This window comes from Pseudorasbora parva, chromosome 6 (genome assembly GCF_024679245.1).
Source record: "Pseudorasbora parva isolate DD20220531a chromosome 6, ASM2467924v1, whole genome shotgun sequence".
NCBI lineage: Eukaryota > Metazoa > Chordata > Actinopteri > Cypriniformes > Gobionidae > Pseudorasbora > Pseudorasbora parva.
The window spans coordinates 40081544-40097745 of record NC_090177.1 but is presented as its reverse complement, the minus strand read 5'-3'; the positions used below and the strand labels follow the sequence as shown (position 1 = coordinate 40097745).

General features: G+C 39.6%; 1 protein-coding gene across 1 annotated transcript; it reads left to right on the top strand.

Moving 5' to 3' along the window:
* The first annotated feature begins 296 nt into the window (after positions 1–296).
* On the top strand, positions 297–14872 carry LOC137079414 (aquaporin-4). Its single transcript, XM_067447373.1, has 6 exons — positions 297–421; positions 1826–2020; positions 5051–5212; positions 6986–7150; positions 9417–9497; positions 13829–14872. Exons 1-6 carry the CDS (start codon positions 407–409, stop codon positions 14042–14044), a joined length of 834 nt encoding a protein of 277 aa, XP_067303474.1. The 5' UTR covers positions 297–406; the 3' UTR covers positions 14045–14872.
* The last annotated feature ends 1330 nt before the right edge of the window (positions 14873–16202 follow it).

Below are 16202 nucleotides of genomic sequence, written 5' to 3'. Positions count from 1 at the left end.
CCGAAAACCCTCAGTGTGTCCTACTGGCCAACACTCAAACCCTCAGTGGTTTAGGCTGCTCTCCTTCAGCCCAGAGCAGGTGAATACGAGCGACCTGTTGCACCTCGCCGATGCGGCCCGGGGGCTGTTGCTACACAGAATTAAAGCTTCATGTGCCCAATTGAAGTTGATGTTTATGATGCATGCTGAGCAGCTGTGGAGGTTTGTCAGCACTGCTAGGCATTTAGCGGGAGGAAGGGAGGGGTGATCCCTTTGTGCCCGGGCCTCCTGTAGTCTCCTCCACTGGAATTAATTAGCCTCTTTCTGACAGAAGACACCCCTCCATTACCCTCAAACACACACACTGATATCAGGACAGGCGTATACTGGCCCACTGACTGACGGATTGGAAAAGATCACACTTGGAATGGGAATAAAAGAGGTAAGGGCTAATAAAACACATTGATTGGCTGCCGGAGATTCAATTGTCAGATTTGACGTGGACCCAGTTTGAGTAAAAGATCAGGTTTTATGGGGAATTTATGGTGAAATGCTATAGTTAAAAAGTTTTCAATTGGTTCAATGTCCACATTTTACTCTGGAGAAAATGTGTGGTGACACTAAAAATGCTTTTATTTATTTAATGCTTGCATCGTCACAAAATTCTAATTATATGACTTTTTATATGTAACTATATATTAAGGTTACACACATACTGTGTATAATTATAAACGCGCTACACTGTAAAATAAAAAATAAAAATGTTACCTGGTGGCCTTAAAATTTTGAGTTAATTGAAATTAAACATTTGAGTTAATGCAACATTTTTGAGAATCGACAAATTCAAATATTTTATTCAAATATTATGAAGAGATTATGTGAGCATATATTGGGTAATTTTGTGTTTTATTTGTGATGACGCAGTGAAACATGACAAATTGTGCTATTTTCATTATTTATAAAAATTGTATTGTGGTTCAGATACGCTAATATTGTGAGTTTCTCTTTATTAAACCAATATCCTTCATTATATCAAGAACATTTTTTAATTTCAATAAACTCATAATTTTAAGGCAACCAGGTTACTTACTTTAAGTTAAACTAACAACATTTTGTAACAGTGTATACACTTTTTTTTTAAATTGTATATTGTGTATACTATAGTTTTCTTTAGCTAGAACAGTTTGCTGTCTCTACACTGTCATTTTGTTGTTGTTGGTTTAACTAAGTAAGTAGCCTGGTTGCCTGGCTGCAAAATTTTTAGTTTTTTTTTATTAAAAATTTGAGTTGATACAATGAAGGAAATTCGTTTTAATAAATAGAAACTTGAAATATTATTGTATCTGAACCACATAAAAAAATGTGATAAATCATGAAAATAGCACTATTTGGCATGCTTCACTGCATCATCACAAATAAAACACACACAATATGCTTACAAAATATTTTCATATTTGAATAAAGGTTGTAGATTCTGAAAAATGTGTATTGTATTAACTCAAATGTTTAATTTCAATGAAAATCAAAAAACTTATTTTAAAGTATATATATATATTGTTTTTTGTTTTTGTTTTTGTTTTTACAGTGTATTATGTTTTGGATTTAGCAACACTTTTGGAATATCATCAATATTTTGTCAATACACTTCACGGTTTACAATTTTTTTTTTTTGTGTATTTTGCTTTGTGGAGTTTTGATCATGTAAATTACCATCATCTTATTTTGTAAAATTTTGTAAAAAATAAATAAATTTGATTTGCTGGATACTGATAGTGTTTAATAGCCGTTGAAACAGTCAGTTCATCACGGGTTTAATGCCAGTTTCACGTTTAATTCACACCATCAGGAGCTGAGGAGCCGTCAGTTTTGGCAGGGGACTCTGGCAGAGACTCTTGGTTCCTTGGTCTTTGTCTGTGCTGTGCTGGGCTCTTTAGTGCCTGGGCCGGACGGGGCCTCCCCGGGGCCCATCTACCCCGCCCTGGCGGCTGGTATGGCCACTGTGGTTCTGGGATATTGCTTTGGTGAAATCAGTGGGGCTCAGGTAAAGAAATTATATATTTATTTGTTCTCGCAACTCAACTGGTAAATCATGATGTTAAAGGACAACTCCGGTGAGAAATGAACCTAGGGGTAATTAACAGATGGTTACAGAGTGGATCGTTCTCTGGGATGCGTTTTCATGAAAATCGAATGTAAAGAGTTTTATCTCTAAAAACAGATTAGCTTATAACACTAGTCTATGTCAGTTTAATAAGAAGATACTTTATAAAGAGAGTGCATTACGTGTATACGGACAGCAGTCCCGACGAGTCGAGCCATGAACGCTGTGCTAAGTGAGCTGGTCGATAGGAATTACGTTTGTGAAATCTAATTACATGGAAATGCAAGAATTATATCTGTGTATTATATATGGTTGACTAACTACCAGGGAAGATTCCAAGTCACAGTTCATCACTTAGCACAGCATTCGTGGCTCGACTCGTTGGGACTGTTTTCCAAGATGGCTGCTGTCCGTAAATGCGCAATGTTCTGTCTTTATAAAGTATCTTCTTATTAAACTGTTTGTACACTTACAAAGTTCTCAATCCTCCAGTTTGCATGTAGGGATTGCAATGTTGCATGACAGACATTATGCTGCCTTGTTAGTGGTATTAACTAGCGATTTAATTTCACTACTCTGTGCCCCATACACTAGAGTTACAGTCTTGTTCAAAATAATAGCAGTACAATGTGACTAACCAGAATAATCAAGGTTTTTCGTATATTTTTTATTGCTACGTGGCAAACAAGTTACCAGTAGGTTCAGTAGATTGTCAGAAAACAAACAAGACCCAGCATTCATGATATGCACGCTCTTAAGGCTGTGCAATTGGGCAATTAGTTGAATTAGTTGAAAGGGGTGTGTTCAAAAAAATAGCAGTGTGGCATTCAATCACTGAGGTCATCAATTTTGTGAAGAAACAGGTGTGAATCAGGTGGCCCCTATTTAAGGATGAAGCCAACACTTGTTGAACATGCATTTGAAAGCTGAGGAAAATGGGTCGTTCAAGACATTGTTCAGAAGAACAGCGTACTTTGATTAAAAAGTTGATTAGAAGGACACATCAACTGGCCTAAAGAGAAATGGAGGAACATTTTGTGGACTGATGAGAGTAAAATTGTTCTTTTTGGGTCCAAGGGCCACAGGCAGTTTGTGAGACGACCCCCAAACTCTGAATTCAAGCCACAGTACACAGTGAAGACAGTGAAGCATGGAGGTGCAAGCATCATGATATGGGCATGTTTCTCCTACTATGGTGTTGGGCCTATTTATCGCATACCAGGGATCATGGATCAGTTTGCATATGTTAAAATACTTGAAGAGGTCATGTTGCCCGATGCTGAAGAGGACATGCCCTTGAAACGGTTGTTTCAACAAGACAATGACCCAAAACACACTAGTAAACGGGCAAAGTCTTGGTTCCAAACCAACAAAATGAATGTTATGGAGTGGCCAGCCCAATCTCCAGCCCTTAATCCAATTGAGAACTTGTGGGGTGATATCAAAAATGCTGTTTCTGAAGCAAAACCAAGAAATGTGAATGAATTGTGGAATGTTGTTAAAGAATCATGGAGTGGAATAACAGCTGAGAGGTGCCACAAGTTGGTTGACTCCATGCCACACAGATGTCAAGCAGTTTTAAAAAACTGTGGTCATACAACTAAATATTAGTTTAGTGATTCACAGGATTGCTAAATCCCAGGAAAAAAAAATGTTTGTACAAAATAGTTTTGAGTTTGTACAGTCAAAGGTAGACACTGCTATTTTTTTGAACACACCCCTTTCAACTAATTGCCCAATTGCACAGCCTTAAGAGCGTGCATATCATGAATGCTGGGTCTTGTTTGTTTTCTGACAATCTACTGAACCTACTGGTAACTTGTTTGCCACGTAGCAATAAAAAATATACTAAAAACCTTGATTATTCTGGTTAGTCACATTGTACTGCTATTATTTTGAACAATACTGTATAAGCTAATCTGTTCTTAGAGATTAAACTCTTTACATTCGATTTCATGAAAACGCATCCCAGAGAACGATCTACTCTGTAACCATCTGTTAATTACCCCAAGGTTCATTTCTCACCGGAGTTGTCCTTTAACAACGGCAGGTTATGGTATTCTGAGAAAACACAAAGTCCCTTATTAGGCAAGTCATTTCAGTTGGCGGCCATCTTTGAAACAACTCCCGGTGCAGGCAAGTGCAGCTCCTCTCTCTCTTTAAATGGGGAAACATCAAATTCTCCAAGCCTGTTCGCCAAGCTTACGATTCAGTTTCATATTTGAAATCACCAGTGAAGCCTGACATCAACTGTCTCATAAATATTGGTTTTAAACGCTTGAATCATGAAAAAAAACCTGCATTTTTCAGCCCGGACAAAGCTAATGCGCATGCGCAGCCCTAAGCGTCTCAGAGCTCTGCCTGTTACTATAGCAACTGGCGCTTCTAACGGCAGCTGCAGTGATGCAATAACTTTGCTAATCAACGATTGGCTCTTTCATTTAGAAGGCGGGGCTTATTCGCCATATTGGCAGTTACACTTTCTCCCATTCATAAGTGATCCGAGTGCACCGTCTTCCGATGTATAAAGTCTTTGACACAAAGCCCTATAGTAATACCTTAAAGTCAACATTAAACGGAAGTTGCAATAGTCTTTTCTTCCCTAATGTGCCATACTGTATATCCGAGTGAAACTGCTCAAACTACAACAAATGCAAGGTGGGATTTGATTTTGTCCGTGGGGAATTGATTGGATGCTTGTGGTTTGCTATTGGTTGATCTCATGTGAGTGACAGGTTATAGCCCCGCCCTCACGCCACTGAACGCATCATCAGAGAAGAGATGTTGCTGCAAGAAGGAAGTTACATTGATAAAAGTTTATTAGGGCACATGAATTAAAAAAAAAAAAAGATGTGCATGGATAAATAATTTATAATACAAAGAAAATATTTTGATTTCATGCTAGGCTGTCAGATTAATGCTCTGTGGGATGGTTAGTGTTGGTGTAAGTAAGTGTTGTTGTTGTTTTAGGTGAATCCTGCCGTGACTCTGGCGCTGTTGGCCACGCGTAAGGTGGACGTGTTCAAGGCGCTGGTGTATCTGCTTGCCCAGTGTTTGGGGGGGATCGTCGCCTCTGGCCTTATGTACCTGGCCCTGCCCCTGAAGTCCACCGCACAGAACTACATCAACAAGGTCCACAGTTTTTCACCAAATACAGGCAGGGGCGGATCTACCGGGGTGGCATGGGGTGGCAACTGCCACCCTAAGAAAAACCATTGCCACCCCGTCTGCCACCCCAGCAGTGTATCCCAAATTCCCAATGCATTAAATATCAATAGTTTCCTCTACCGATTTACATCAGCGGCGCTTCTGTGATGAGATAATAGCAAGAAAACAAGTCTTTCTATTGTTGTTCAAACAAATTACTCAAGAACTGCTTAGTGATCCGCAACGCAACTCACCTCTACCGCCGGTTTCACACAGTCCGTTTGCAGTGTGTATTTATTTTTTCTCGTAAAGTTACCCATGTTAACGGATAACAGCTTTCACACTGCAACCCTATGCGGTCCGGCAGTGCCTTCAGGAGCGGTGCGTCAGCACTGATTATTGAAGTGAAAATCTTATTTCACCGCATATAATTTAAAGTTTTATCTGATAAATTGAAATCAGCCATAGACGTATAATTAGTTTATTTTGTTTGTACTGAAACTATCCTAAGTGAAGGTATACATATATTTATAGTTTACTTGTCAAATAATTCTAGCACATTTTCAGAAAGTACACTTAAAAATAAATCACTATTTTCAAACAATGTAAGTTTATAAGACCGTGGGTCCTATCATACACCCGGCACAATGCGACACCAGGCGCGAGACACAAGTGTTTTTTGCTAGTTTCAGCCCGACGCAGTTATCATTTTCTCATCCAGTGCCATGTTGTTTAAATAGCAAATGCTCTCGCGCCCGTCTGTTCACCCATGGGTGTGCTGGTCTGAAGACCAGGCGTGTTTAGCCACATTGTTGGTGTGCTGCTATTTTGAGGAACTGAAAAACGGCTGACCATCGACCAACAAACACCTGCTCTAAAGTCAATGGCGTAGTATTTATTGCCTACACTGTAAAAAAAATATTTAGAAAATAAGGTTGCCTTAAAATTTTAAGTGCATTGAAATTAAAATTTTAGTTAATACAATGAACATTTTTTGAGATTCGACAACCTTTATTAAAATATTATTAAAAGATTATGTAATATATTGGGTAACTGTGTGTGTTATTTGTGATGACGCAGTGAAGCATGCCAAATAGTGCTATTTTCATGATTTATCACATTTTTATATGGTTCAGATACAATAATATTTCAAGTTTCTATTTATTAAACCAATTTCCTTCGTTGTATCAACTCAAATTTTAAATTTCAATAAACTCAAAATTTTATGGCAACCAGGTTACTTACTTTTTTAAGTTAAACCAACAAAAAACAACAATTTTTTTTTTTTGGAGTGTACACGCATACACTCTGCTTATTACACACACAGGGACGTGCAGAAGCACACACACATTTTTAAATATTAAAAATAAAAGGTATTTTTCCTCCATGGCACGAACGCAACTGGCTTTTAAAGGGAACGGGAGATGAGACTCTGATTGGTTTATTGCAAGTTACGCCGAAAATACACCCATGACTCCTTAAGAGATTAGGGACCACCCTTTTGGACCATGAGTCTGATTTAATTATAAGTATATTTCTGAGAAGTACATAAAAAGTGGATCAAAAGTGTATTATTTTTAGTTAAAAGACCTATGCTGATAGCACACTTGTTTTTTTGTAAGGGCTGTGTTTAGATTTGTGCGGTTTAAAGATGTTTTGCTCTTACTTTCTAGTCCATAGAGATGCAACATGACCCTCAATGTTCAAGCCAATAAACAGAACAATTCTAAACCGTCCTTCCCCTGTCCCTCTCTGAAGGTCCCAGTGGAAATGAACGCAGGTCAAGCTCTCATGATGGAGATGCTGGCCACGTTTGTCCTGGGGTTCACCGTATTCTCTGTGGAAGATCAACGCAGGAGAGACGTCAATGAGCCTGGAAATCTGGCCATTGGGTTCGCTGTGACCACTGCAATCTTTATCGCTGTAAGAAATTAAGACATTTATTCAGCAAGAACGCATTAAATTGATCGAAATTGACAGTAAAGACAGTATACTGTCTTGCAATATACATTTCTCTCACTCTTAGAAGAAAAGGTTCTATATAGAACCTTAAGAGGTTCTAGTGGAGCTATGTATTTGGAACCCCTAAAATGTTCTATATAATAATTTTATGCTCTATCAAAAGAACACTTTATGGTTCTTTGTAACCAGGAAAAAGGTTCTATATGGAACTTCATCATTCATTCAGTATCATTTGTTTTGCCCTTTCCGAATTAAATATTTCGTATTATTGACAAACATTTCACTGCATTATTAATTTATGAATGCATGTTAATGATCACAAAATTCAAGATAAGGGGGTTGGAAAACGTATATATTTATCTCATTTTATGTAGTTAATCAATATCACACGAAGAGTGCCATTTCAGTTTTTCTCCTCCAAAAATCAGCATGATTAAAATGTGATATTAAGTTACTACACTTTAAAAAAATATTTAGAAAAAAAGTTACCTGGTTGCCTTAAAATTTTGAGTTCATTGAAATTTAAATTTTGAGTTAATACAATGAACATTTTTTGAGATTCGACAACCTTTATTAAAATATTATTAACAGATTTTGTAAGCATATTGTGTATTGTGTGTGTTTTATTTGTGATGACGCAGTGAAGCATGCCAAATTGTGATATTTTCATGATTTATCACATTTTTTATGTGGTTCAGATACAAAAATATTTCAAGTTTCTGTTTATTAAACAAATTTCCTTCATTGTATCAACTCAAATATTTTAATTTCAATAAACTCACAATTTTAAGGCAGCCAGGTTACTTACTTTTTTAAGTTAAACCAACAAAAAACAACCACATTTTGTTTACAGTGTACAAGAGTTTATCCATCCATCCATCCATTATCTTCCGCTTATCCGGGGCCGGGTCGCGGGGGCAACAGTCTAAGCAGAGACGCCCAGCCTTCTCCATAGCCACTTCCTCCAGCTCCTCCGGGGGTACCCCGAGGCGTTCCCAGGCCAGCCGGGAGACATAATCCCTCCAGCGTGTCCTGGGTCTTCCCCGGGGCCTCCTCCCGGTGGGACGTGCCCGGAACACCTCCCTGGGAAGGCATCCCGGAGGAATCTGAAATAGATGCCCGAGCCACCTCAGCTGGCTCCTCTCGATGTGGAGGAGTAACGGCTCTACTTTGAGCTCCTCCTGAGTGACCGAGCTTCTCACCCTATCTCTAAGGGAGCGCCCAGCCACCCTGCGGAGAAAGCTCATTTCAGCTGCCTGTATCTTGTATCTGGTATCTTGTCCTTTCGGTCATGACCCACAGCTTATGACCATAGGTGAGAGTAGGAACGTAGATTGACCGGTAAATCGAGAGCCTCGCCTTCTGGCTCAGCTCCTTCTTCACCACGACAGACCGGTACATCGCCCCCATTACTGCAGATGCTGCACCGATCCGTCTGTCAATCTCCCGTTCCATCCTTCCCTCACTCGTGAACAAGACCCCAAGATACTTAAACTCCTCCACTTGAGGCAAGAACTCTCCACCAACCTGAAGTGAGCAAGCCACCCTTTTCCGACTGAGAACCATGGCCTCGGACTCGAACAACAGTTTAATTACAACTACAAAATGTTGCAGAATAATGTAATATATGAATGATTAATAGCCTAAAGAACCTTTGAGACAAAAAGAGTTCTTTCTTGTCATTATAGAACCTTTTTAGCATAAGAGTAAAGAACCCTACGGTTCTAGAAGCCCAATGAATCAACCCTTTTTTTCTAAGAGTGTATCATGATTTCTGTTTCAAATAAATGCTGTTCTTTTGATGTCTCTCAAATTTGTATCACAGTTTTTCACAAAATACTGTCTTCAACATTGTTAATAATAATCATATTTTTTGATCATCAAATCAGCATATTAGAATGAGCATATGGATAATGCAGAAAATTCAGCTTTGATCACAGGAATAAATAACATTTTAGAATAAATTCAAATAGAAAATGGTTATTTTTAATTGCAATGATATTTCACAATATTACTGAATTTTTGATCAAATAAATGCAGCCTTGAGCAGAAGACCAAATCTTTTGAACGGTGTTGTGTGTACATCGCTTGAACTACATGAACACTATTACACTATTTTTAATTATAGTTTATAGATTTATGAATACCGTTCCCATTGTTCTGTCCTCCCTCTGCATGTATTCTTGTAAATACTACACATAATATAATTATTCTGTGTGTGATTTAGGGGAGATTTTCTGGCGCCAGCTTGAACCCAGCTCGCTCCCTCGGTCCCGCTATAATACTTGGATATTGGGAACACCACTGGGTAAGTTAAACAGCTGCTTTAAACAGCTCTGATGACTAATTAGTACAGCTGGAAATGACACATTTCCGCAATTAACATCATACAGCTAGAAAACTTTTTCTTACAAAGTTTTTTAAAGGGGTAGTTGATTATGATTCGACTTTTTTTTTATCTTTAGTTAGTGTGTCATTTTGCTGTTTGAGAATAAACAACATCTGCAGTTACGACGCTCAAATTTCAGAGCAAAGGGAGATATTTCCTTTTAAAGAAATCACTTTTTAGGAAACGGCTGGTAGAGACTACACAAGCTTCCTCCCGGGTTAGTGACATCACTAACCCTGACATTTACATAAACCCCGCCCCCGGGGACACGCAACTAAAGCCTAGTTCAGACTGCACAATTTTCAAACTCGTCGGGTCTCTGCTCTATTCACACTGCATGACTATCTGGAGTATCATTCAGTCACTGCTGTGTTCACACTGCACAATGGATCGGCGACTGAGGGGTTCAACACTGCATGACTGAACAAGAGGAAGAATCGCCGACAACTCTCTCTCTCTCCGGTGCGCAAACTACGTTTCCCAAACACACGTGCGATGTGACAAGTAAACAACGCGAGATCACGCGTGTGTCAGCCCGGAGTTCTCGCGCGAGACTTGGAATTGTTATTAAAAATTATAAACTGCACAAAGTTTGCTTCAAACTGTATGTGCGCTGATTTGTGGAGAAAAAGAAAAACGATTATGGCGGAAGAAATTGTTGGAGAGACAGAGGGAGCCAGGATTGCGTTCTGCAAAGACAGTTTGAGGTAAATAAACTATTTTGTAATGTGCTGCTGCTGCGGCTGGATGTGCAAATGTTTGGCCTTTGTTTCTGTTTGATAGAATTGTAAATATATCTATTAAAATACTGAAATTCTGCTCTATAACTCCTCCCTGAACCTCCTGCTGCCCTGTATCTCACTCTCTCATTGGCTGTCGGTCATCTCACCGGCGTCGGCGATTCTCTCTGATCGCGTCTTTGATTATTCACACTCCGTGATTGTCACTCGCGTGCACGAGCACCGTTTTGACTGTGATCTTGGGCATTTGTCGCCGATTCCGCAAAACCTGTTGGCGACTCAAAATCGGGGCAAAAATCAGGCAGTGTGAACTAGGCTTAAGGGAGAGAGATGATTAACACAAAATATGTTAATCAATGTCTTGAAGATAGTTAGCTCCACATGAAATAAATTCATCAACTAACCATTCAGGAACGTCCTGTCTCATTCTACATGCTGTCACTTCTTCTTGAGTCTCTCCATCATTGTCCGACTCCGGTTTGATCATTAAAGGCTGACCAGTTTCATTGCCTGTCTGTGAGGTTATTAGAGATGCTAATTGGAGTTCTTGAAGCTCCGCCCCATGAGCAGCAGCTCATTTGCATTTAAAGAGACACACACAAGAATGGCATGTTTTTGCTCACCCTCAAAAAGCGTAAATTTGAACATGCTATAAAAACAACATCTGTGGGGTATTTTGAGCTAAAACTTCACATACACACTCTCGGGACATTAGAGACTTACAGTCTTGTTCAAAATAATAGCAGTACAATGTGACTAACCAGAATAATCAAGGTTTTTAGTATATTTTTTATTGCTACGTGGCAAACAAGTTACCAGTAGGTTCAGTAGATTGTCAGAAAACAAATGAGACCCAGCATTCATGATATGCACGCTCTTAAGGCTGTGCAATTGGGCAATTAGTTGAAAGGGGTGTGTTCAAAAAAATAGCAGTGTCTACCTTTGACTGTACAAACTCAAAACTATTTTGTACAAACATTTTTTTTTCCTGGGATTTAGCAATCCTGTGAATCACTAAACTAATATTTAGTTGTATGACCACAGTTTTTTAAAACTGCTTGACATCTGTGTGGCATGGAGTCAACCAACTTGTGGCACCTCTCAGCTGTTATTCCACTCCATGATTCTTTAACAACATTCCACAATTCATTCACATTTCTTGGTTTTGCTTCAGAAACAGCATTTTTGATATCACCCCACAAGTTCTCAATTGGATTAAGGGCTGGAGATTGGGCTGGCCACTCCATAACATTCATTTTGTTGGTTTGGAACCAAGACTTTGCCCGTTTACTAGTGTGTTTTGGGTCATTGTCTTGTTGAAACAACCGTTTCAAGGGCATGTCCTCTTCAGCATCGGGCAACATGACCTCTTCAAGTATTTTAACATATGCAAACTGATCCATGATCCCTGGTATGCGATAAATAGGCCCAACACCATAGTAGGAGAAACATGCCCATATCATGATGCTTGCACCTCCATGCTTCACTGTCTTCACTGTGTACTGTGGCTTGAATTCAGAGTTTGGGGGTCGTCTCACAAACTGCCTGTGGCCCTTGGACCCAAAAAGAACAATTTTACTCTCATCAGTCCACAAAATGTTCCTCCATTTCTCTTTAGGCCAGTTGATGTGTTCTTTGGCAAATTGTAACCTCTTCTGCACATGCCTTTTTTTTAACAGAGGGACTTTGCGGGGGATTCTTGAAAATAGATTAGCTTCACACAGACGTCTTCTAACTGTCACAGTACTTACAGGTAACTCCAGACTGTCTTTGATCATCCTGGAGGTGATCATTGGCTGAGCCTTTGCCATTCTGGTTATTCTTCTATCCATTTTGATGGTTGTCTTCCGTTTTCTTCCACGTCTCTCTGGTTTTGCTCTCCATTTTAAGGCATTGGAGATCATTTTAGCTGAACAGCCTATCATTTTTTGCACCTCTTTATAGGTTTTCCCCTCTCTAATCAACTTTTTAATCAAAGTACGCTGTTCTTCTGAACAATGTCTTGAACGACCCATTTTCCTCAGCTTTCAAATGCATGTTCAACAAGTGTTGGCTTCATCCTTAAATAGGGGCCACCTGATTCACACCTGTTTCTTCACAAAATTGATGACCTCAGTGATTGAATGCCACACTGCTATTTTTTTGAACACACCCCTTTCAACTAATTGCCCAATTGCACAGCCTTAAGAGCGTGCATATCATGAATGCTGGGTCTCATTTGTTTTCTGAGAATCTACTGAACCTACTGGTAACTTGTTTGCCACGTAGCAATAAAAAATATACTAAAAACCTTGATTATTCTGGTTAGTCACATTGTACTGCTATTATTTTGAACAAGACTGTACTTTACATCTTGTAAAAAGGAGCAGTCAACCACCCCTTTAAAGGTAATTTATGACAATATCATCTGGGATATATCACACCACCATTAAATTATTATTTTTTTTAAATGTGGAAAGATTTATTGCTTTTGGAGCAAGTGGAAACGTAAAAGCAACATTTGTCTCCCATGTACTTCTATAGACGCTTCCCCTGCTGTTGTTTACTTCTGCAGTCCAAACCCTGAAACATCTCTGAAAAGGGTTACTAGAACACAACTGGGGAGATGAATATAGGTTATTTTATAATAAGAATAATACATTTTATTTATAATGCGCTTTTCTAATACCCAAAGCACTAATGTTTTTACTGGTTTGTTTTAAAGGCACAATATGTACACTGTAATTTTTTTTTAAGTTTTTTGTTGGTTTAACTTAAAAAAGTAAGTAACCTGGCTGCCAAAAATTGTTTTTTAAGTTGATACAATGAAGGAAATTTGTTTAATAAATAGAAACTCAAAATATTATTGTATCTGAGCCACATAAAAAATGTGATAAATCATGAAAATAGCACAATTTAGTGTTTCACTGTGTCATAAAAATAAAACACACAATTACCCAATATGCTTACAAAATCGTTTAATAATATTTTAATAAAGGTTGTCAAACCTAAAAAATGTTTATTATATCAACTCGAAATTTTAAGGCAACCAGGTAACTTTTTTTCTAAATAATTTTTTACAGTGTAGAACTTTTTGGCTTAAAATATAAAAAAATCCCTCTAGAACAGTGTTATAAATTTTGTTGACTTGTACTTACATTATCCCAAATGTTTCCAAGCATGCGATCTGAACCAGGACACGGACTGTGTGTCGCATTTCAATGATATCATACCTGTGATTTTACTTTGTAGAAACCATGAAAAACACCAAAGACGCTTTAATATAGGATGTGTTTTATTAGACGGGTCAGCAGCTGTTTGGATCATTCATGGATAGAAACTGATAATTCTCCAGCTCAACACAGTCTTATTGTTTAAATCTGCTGTTCTTGATTGACCAAGAGTACCATGTTAAACCATGCCTAATGTCCATCGAGCTCACTGCAGTGTGAACAAGTGTCTGTAGAGGTGAAGACAACAACTTACATCCTGTGCCTTTAATGCTATTGATCTGTTTTGTCTTGTGTTCAGGTCTACTGGATCGGGCCAATCTTAGGTGCAGTCCTGGCTGGAGTATCCCATGAGTTTATTTTTGCCCCCAGTGCGTCCAGACAGAAGCTGGTGGCTTGTCTGACCTGTAAGGACATTGAGATTGTGGAGACGGCCAGCGTGTCTCGATCGTCCCTGTCCACCGTCACACAGAGCGCCATGAGAAACAAACAAAGCAACAAACTGGAGCACAGCTGAGCTCAGATTCAACTGGTTAACAATTCAGCCTTTTATATTTAGTCAAAGTCATAACCAATCATTCAAAGGGTGTTATTCATGAAACATGACCAGAACTAATATTGTGTCATTTCTTCATAACCATTCTTACATAAATTGCAGCATGCAAGTTATTAAGAACAGATTTAAGAATAATTTACATAGACGTTTGTCCTGCTCGTGTTTCACAGATGGGGCCGGTCAACTGGAAAATGTCCACGTTTCCATAGAAATCTGTAAATAGTCTATAAATAGTCTTTTCAAACTAGAATATTATATTGTGGATCCGTAGCAGTGCTGCCGTACTGTCTCAGTCCGTCTATGAACATGTATGCTGTTTGCACAAAACCCTCAGCTTGAACATGGGCAGTTATAAAAGTGCCAAACATATGCCTGTGGCTTGAGCTTGCTATTTTGGTTCAATAATATTTAATATGGTAATTCCACTGACTATAAGTAACTTTTTAACTATATGTTGTTAGGGGTTAACAGTTTATGACCCAAGACCAGTAGTAAAAAACGAAGACCAAGAGTCAGGAGTGCAGTTAATTAAAGGGGGGGGTGAAACACTCAGTTTCAGTCAGTGTCATGTCAATCTTGAGTACCTATAGAGTAGCATTGCATCCTGCATATCTCCGAAAAGTCTTTATTTTTTTTATAATTATATAAGAAAGATGCGCTGTTCCGAGTCTTTCCGAAAAAAGCCGAGCGGGTGGGGGCGTGTCATGTGAGCGGAGCTAAATAATGACGTGTGCAGCAGCGCGCTGCAGTGAGGAAAGTGAGTCGCTCTGTGAGGAAAGTGAGTCGCTCTGTGAGGAAAGTGATTCGCCCGCCGCGTGAGGAAAGTGAGTCGCTCTGTGAGGAAAGTGATTCGCTCTGTGAGGAAAGTGATTCGCTCAGTGAGGAAAGTGATTCGCCCGCCGCGTGAGGAAAGTGAGTCGCTCTGTGAGGAAAGTGATTCGCTCAGTGAGGAAAGTGATTCGCCTGCCGCGTGAGGAAAGTGAGTCGCTCTGTGAGGAAAGTGATTCGCTCAGTGAGGAAAGTGATTCGCTCAGTGAGGAAAGTGATTCGCCCGCCGCGTGAGGAAAGTGAGTCGCTCTGTGAGGAAAGTGATTCGCTCAGTGAGGAAAGTGATTCGCCTGCCGCGTGAGGAAAGTGAGTCGCTCTGTGAGGAAAGTGATTCGCTCAGTGAGGAAAGTGATTCGCCTGCCGCGTGAGGAAAGTGAGTCGCTCTGTGAGGAAAGTGATTCGCTCAGTGAGGAAAGTGATTCGCCTGCCGCGTGAGGAAAGTGAGTTGCTCTGTGAGGAAAGTGATTCGCCCGTCGCGTGAGGAAAGTGCTAATACAGATCGACCACCGGCCTATCAGTGGGTAAGTCAGTAGCTACTGGTTATATCACCTGTTTAGCATCCTACAAGCCAGCGCTTTGATGGGCGTAGCCTGTTGCTTTCGCTCTCTCCCTCGCTCTCTCTCACGCACTTCCGGTAGAATTGTCCGTAAGGCCCATACAAGGAAATTCCGCCCCCACTAACGTCAATGGGGACGCATGATCTCAAAAAACTTGCCGAAACTTATGACTAACCGGAAGTAGTATTTTTGACAAAGAAATACTCCCATCAAACGTCCACCTTAACTTTTGAAACTTTGTCTATGTTTAGTATGGGATTCCAAGTCTTTAACAGTGTAAAAAGATCAGTATGCATGAAACAGCATTTCACCCCCCCTTTAAAGAAACATGTACTGAAGAATAGTTTGCAGTTTCATCTGCAGAAGCCAGCTTCAAGTCTCACAAGGAGTTCTTACTCGCTCTCAACCCGTCCCGTCGTATCGTACATACTATTGTCCCAACAGTTATACTGTTTTCAAGGTCTATCCACGTCATTACTGCAAGGTGAATGATTCTGATTTGCTCAGAGACAATGAACAGTCATGGTAAATTTCCACACATGTCAGTTAATCAGATGCACGTGTCCATAGACGTGTCACTTGTTGATGCTTTCACCCTGAAATTAGGTACATGGTGACCTTCCAGATCTGGAGCAGACGCCAGCTTGCCCAGAACAACAAGTCCACTCATCTCTTAGGTCCACTCATCTCTTAGGTCCACCCATCTCTTAGGTTTACCCATCCCTTAGGTCCAC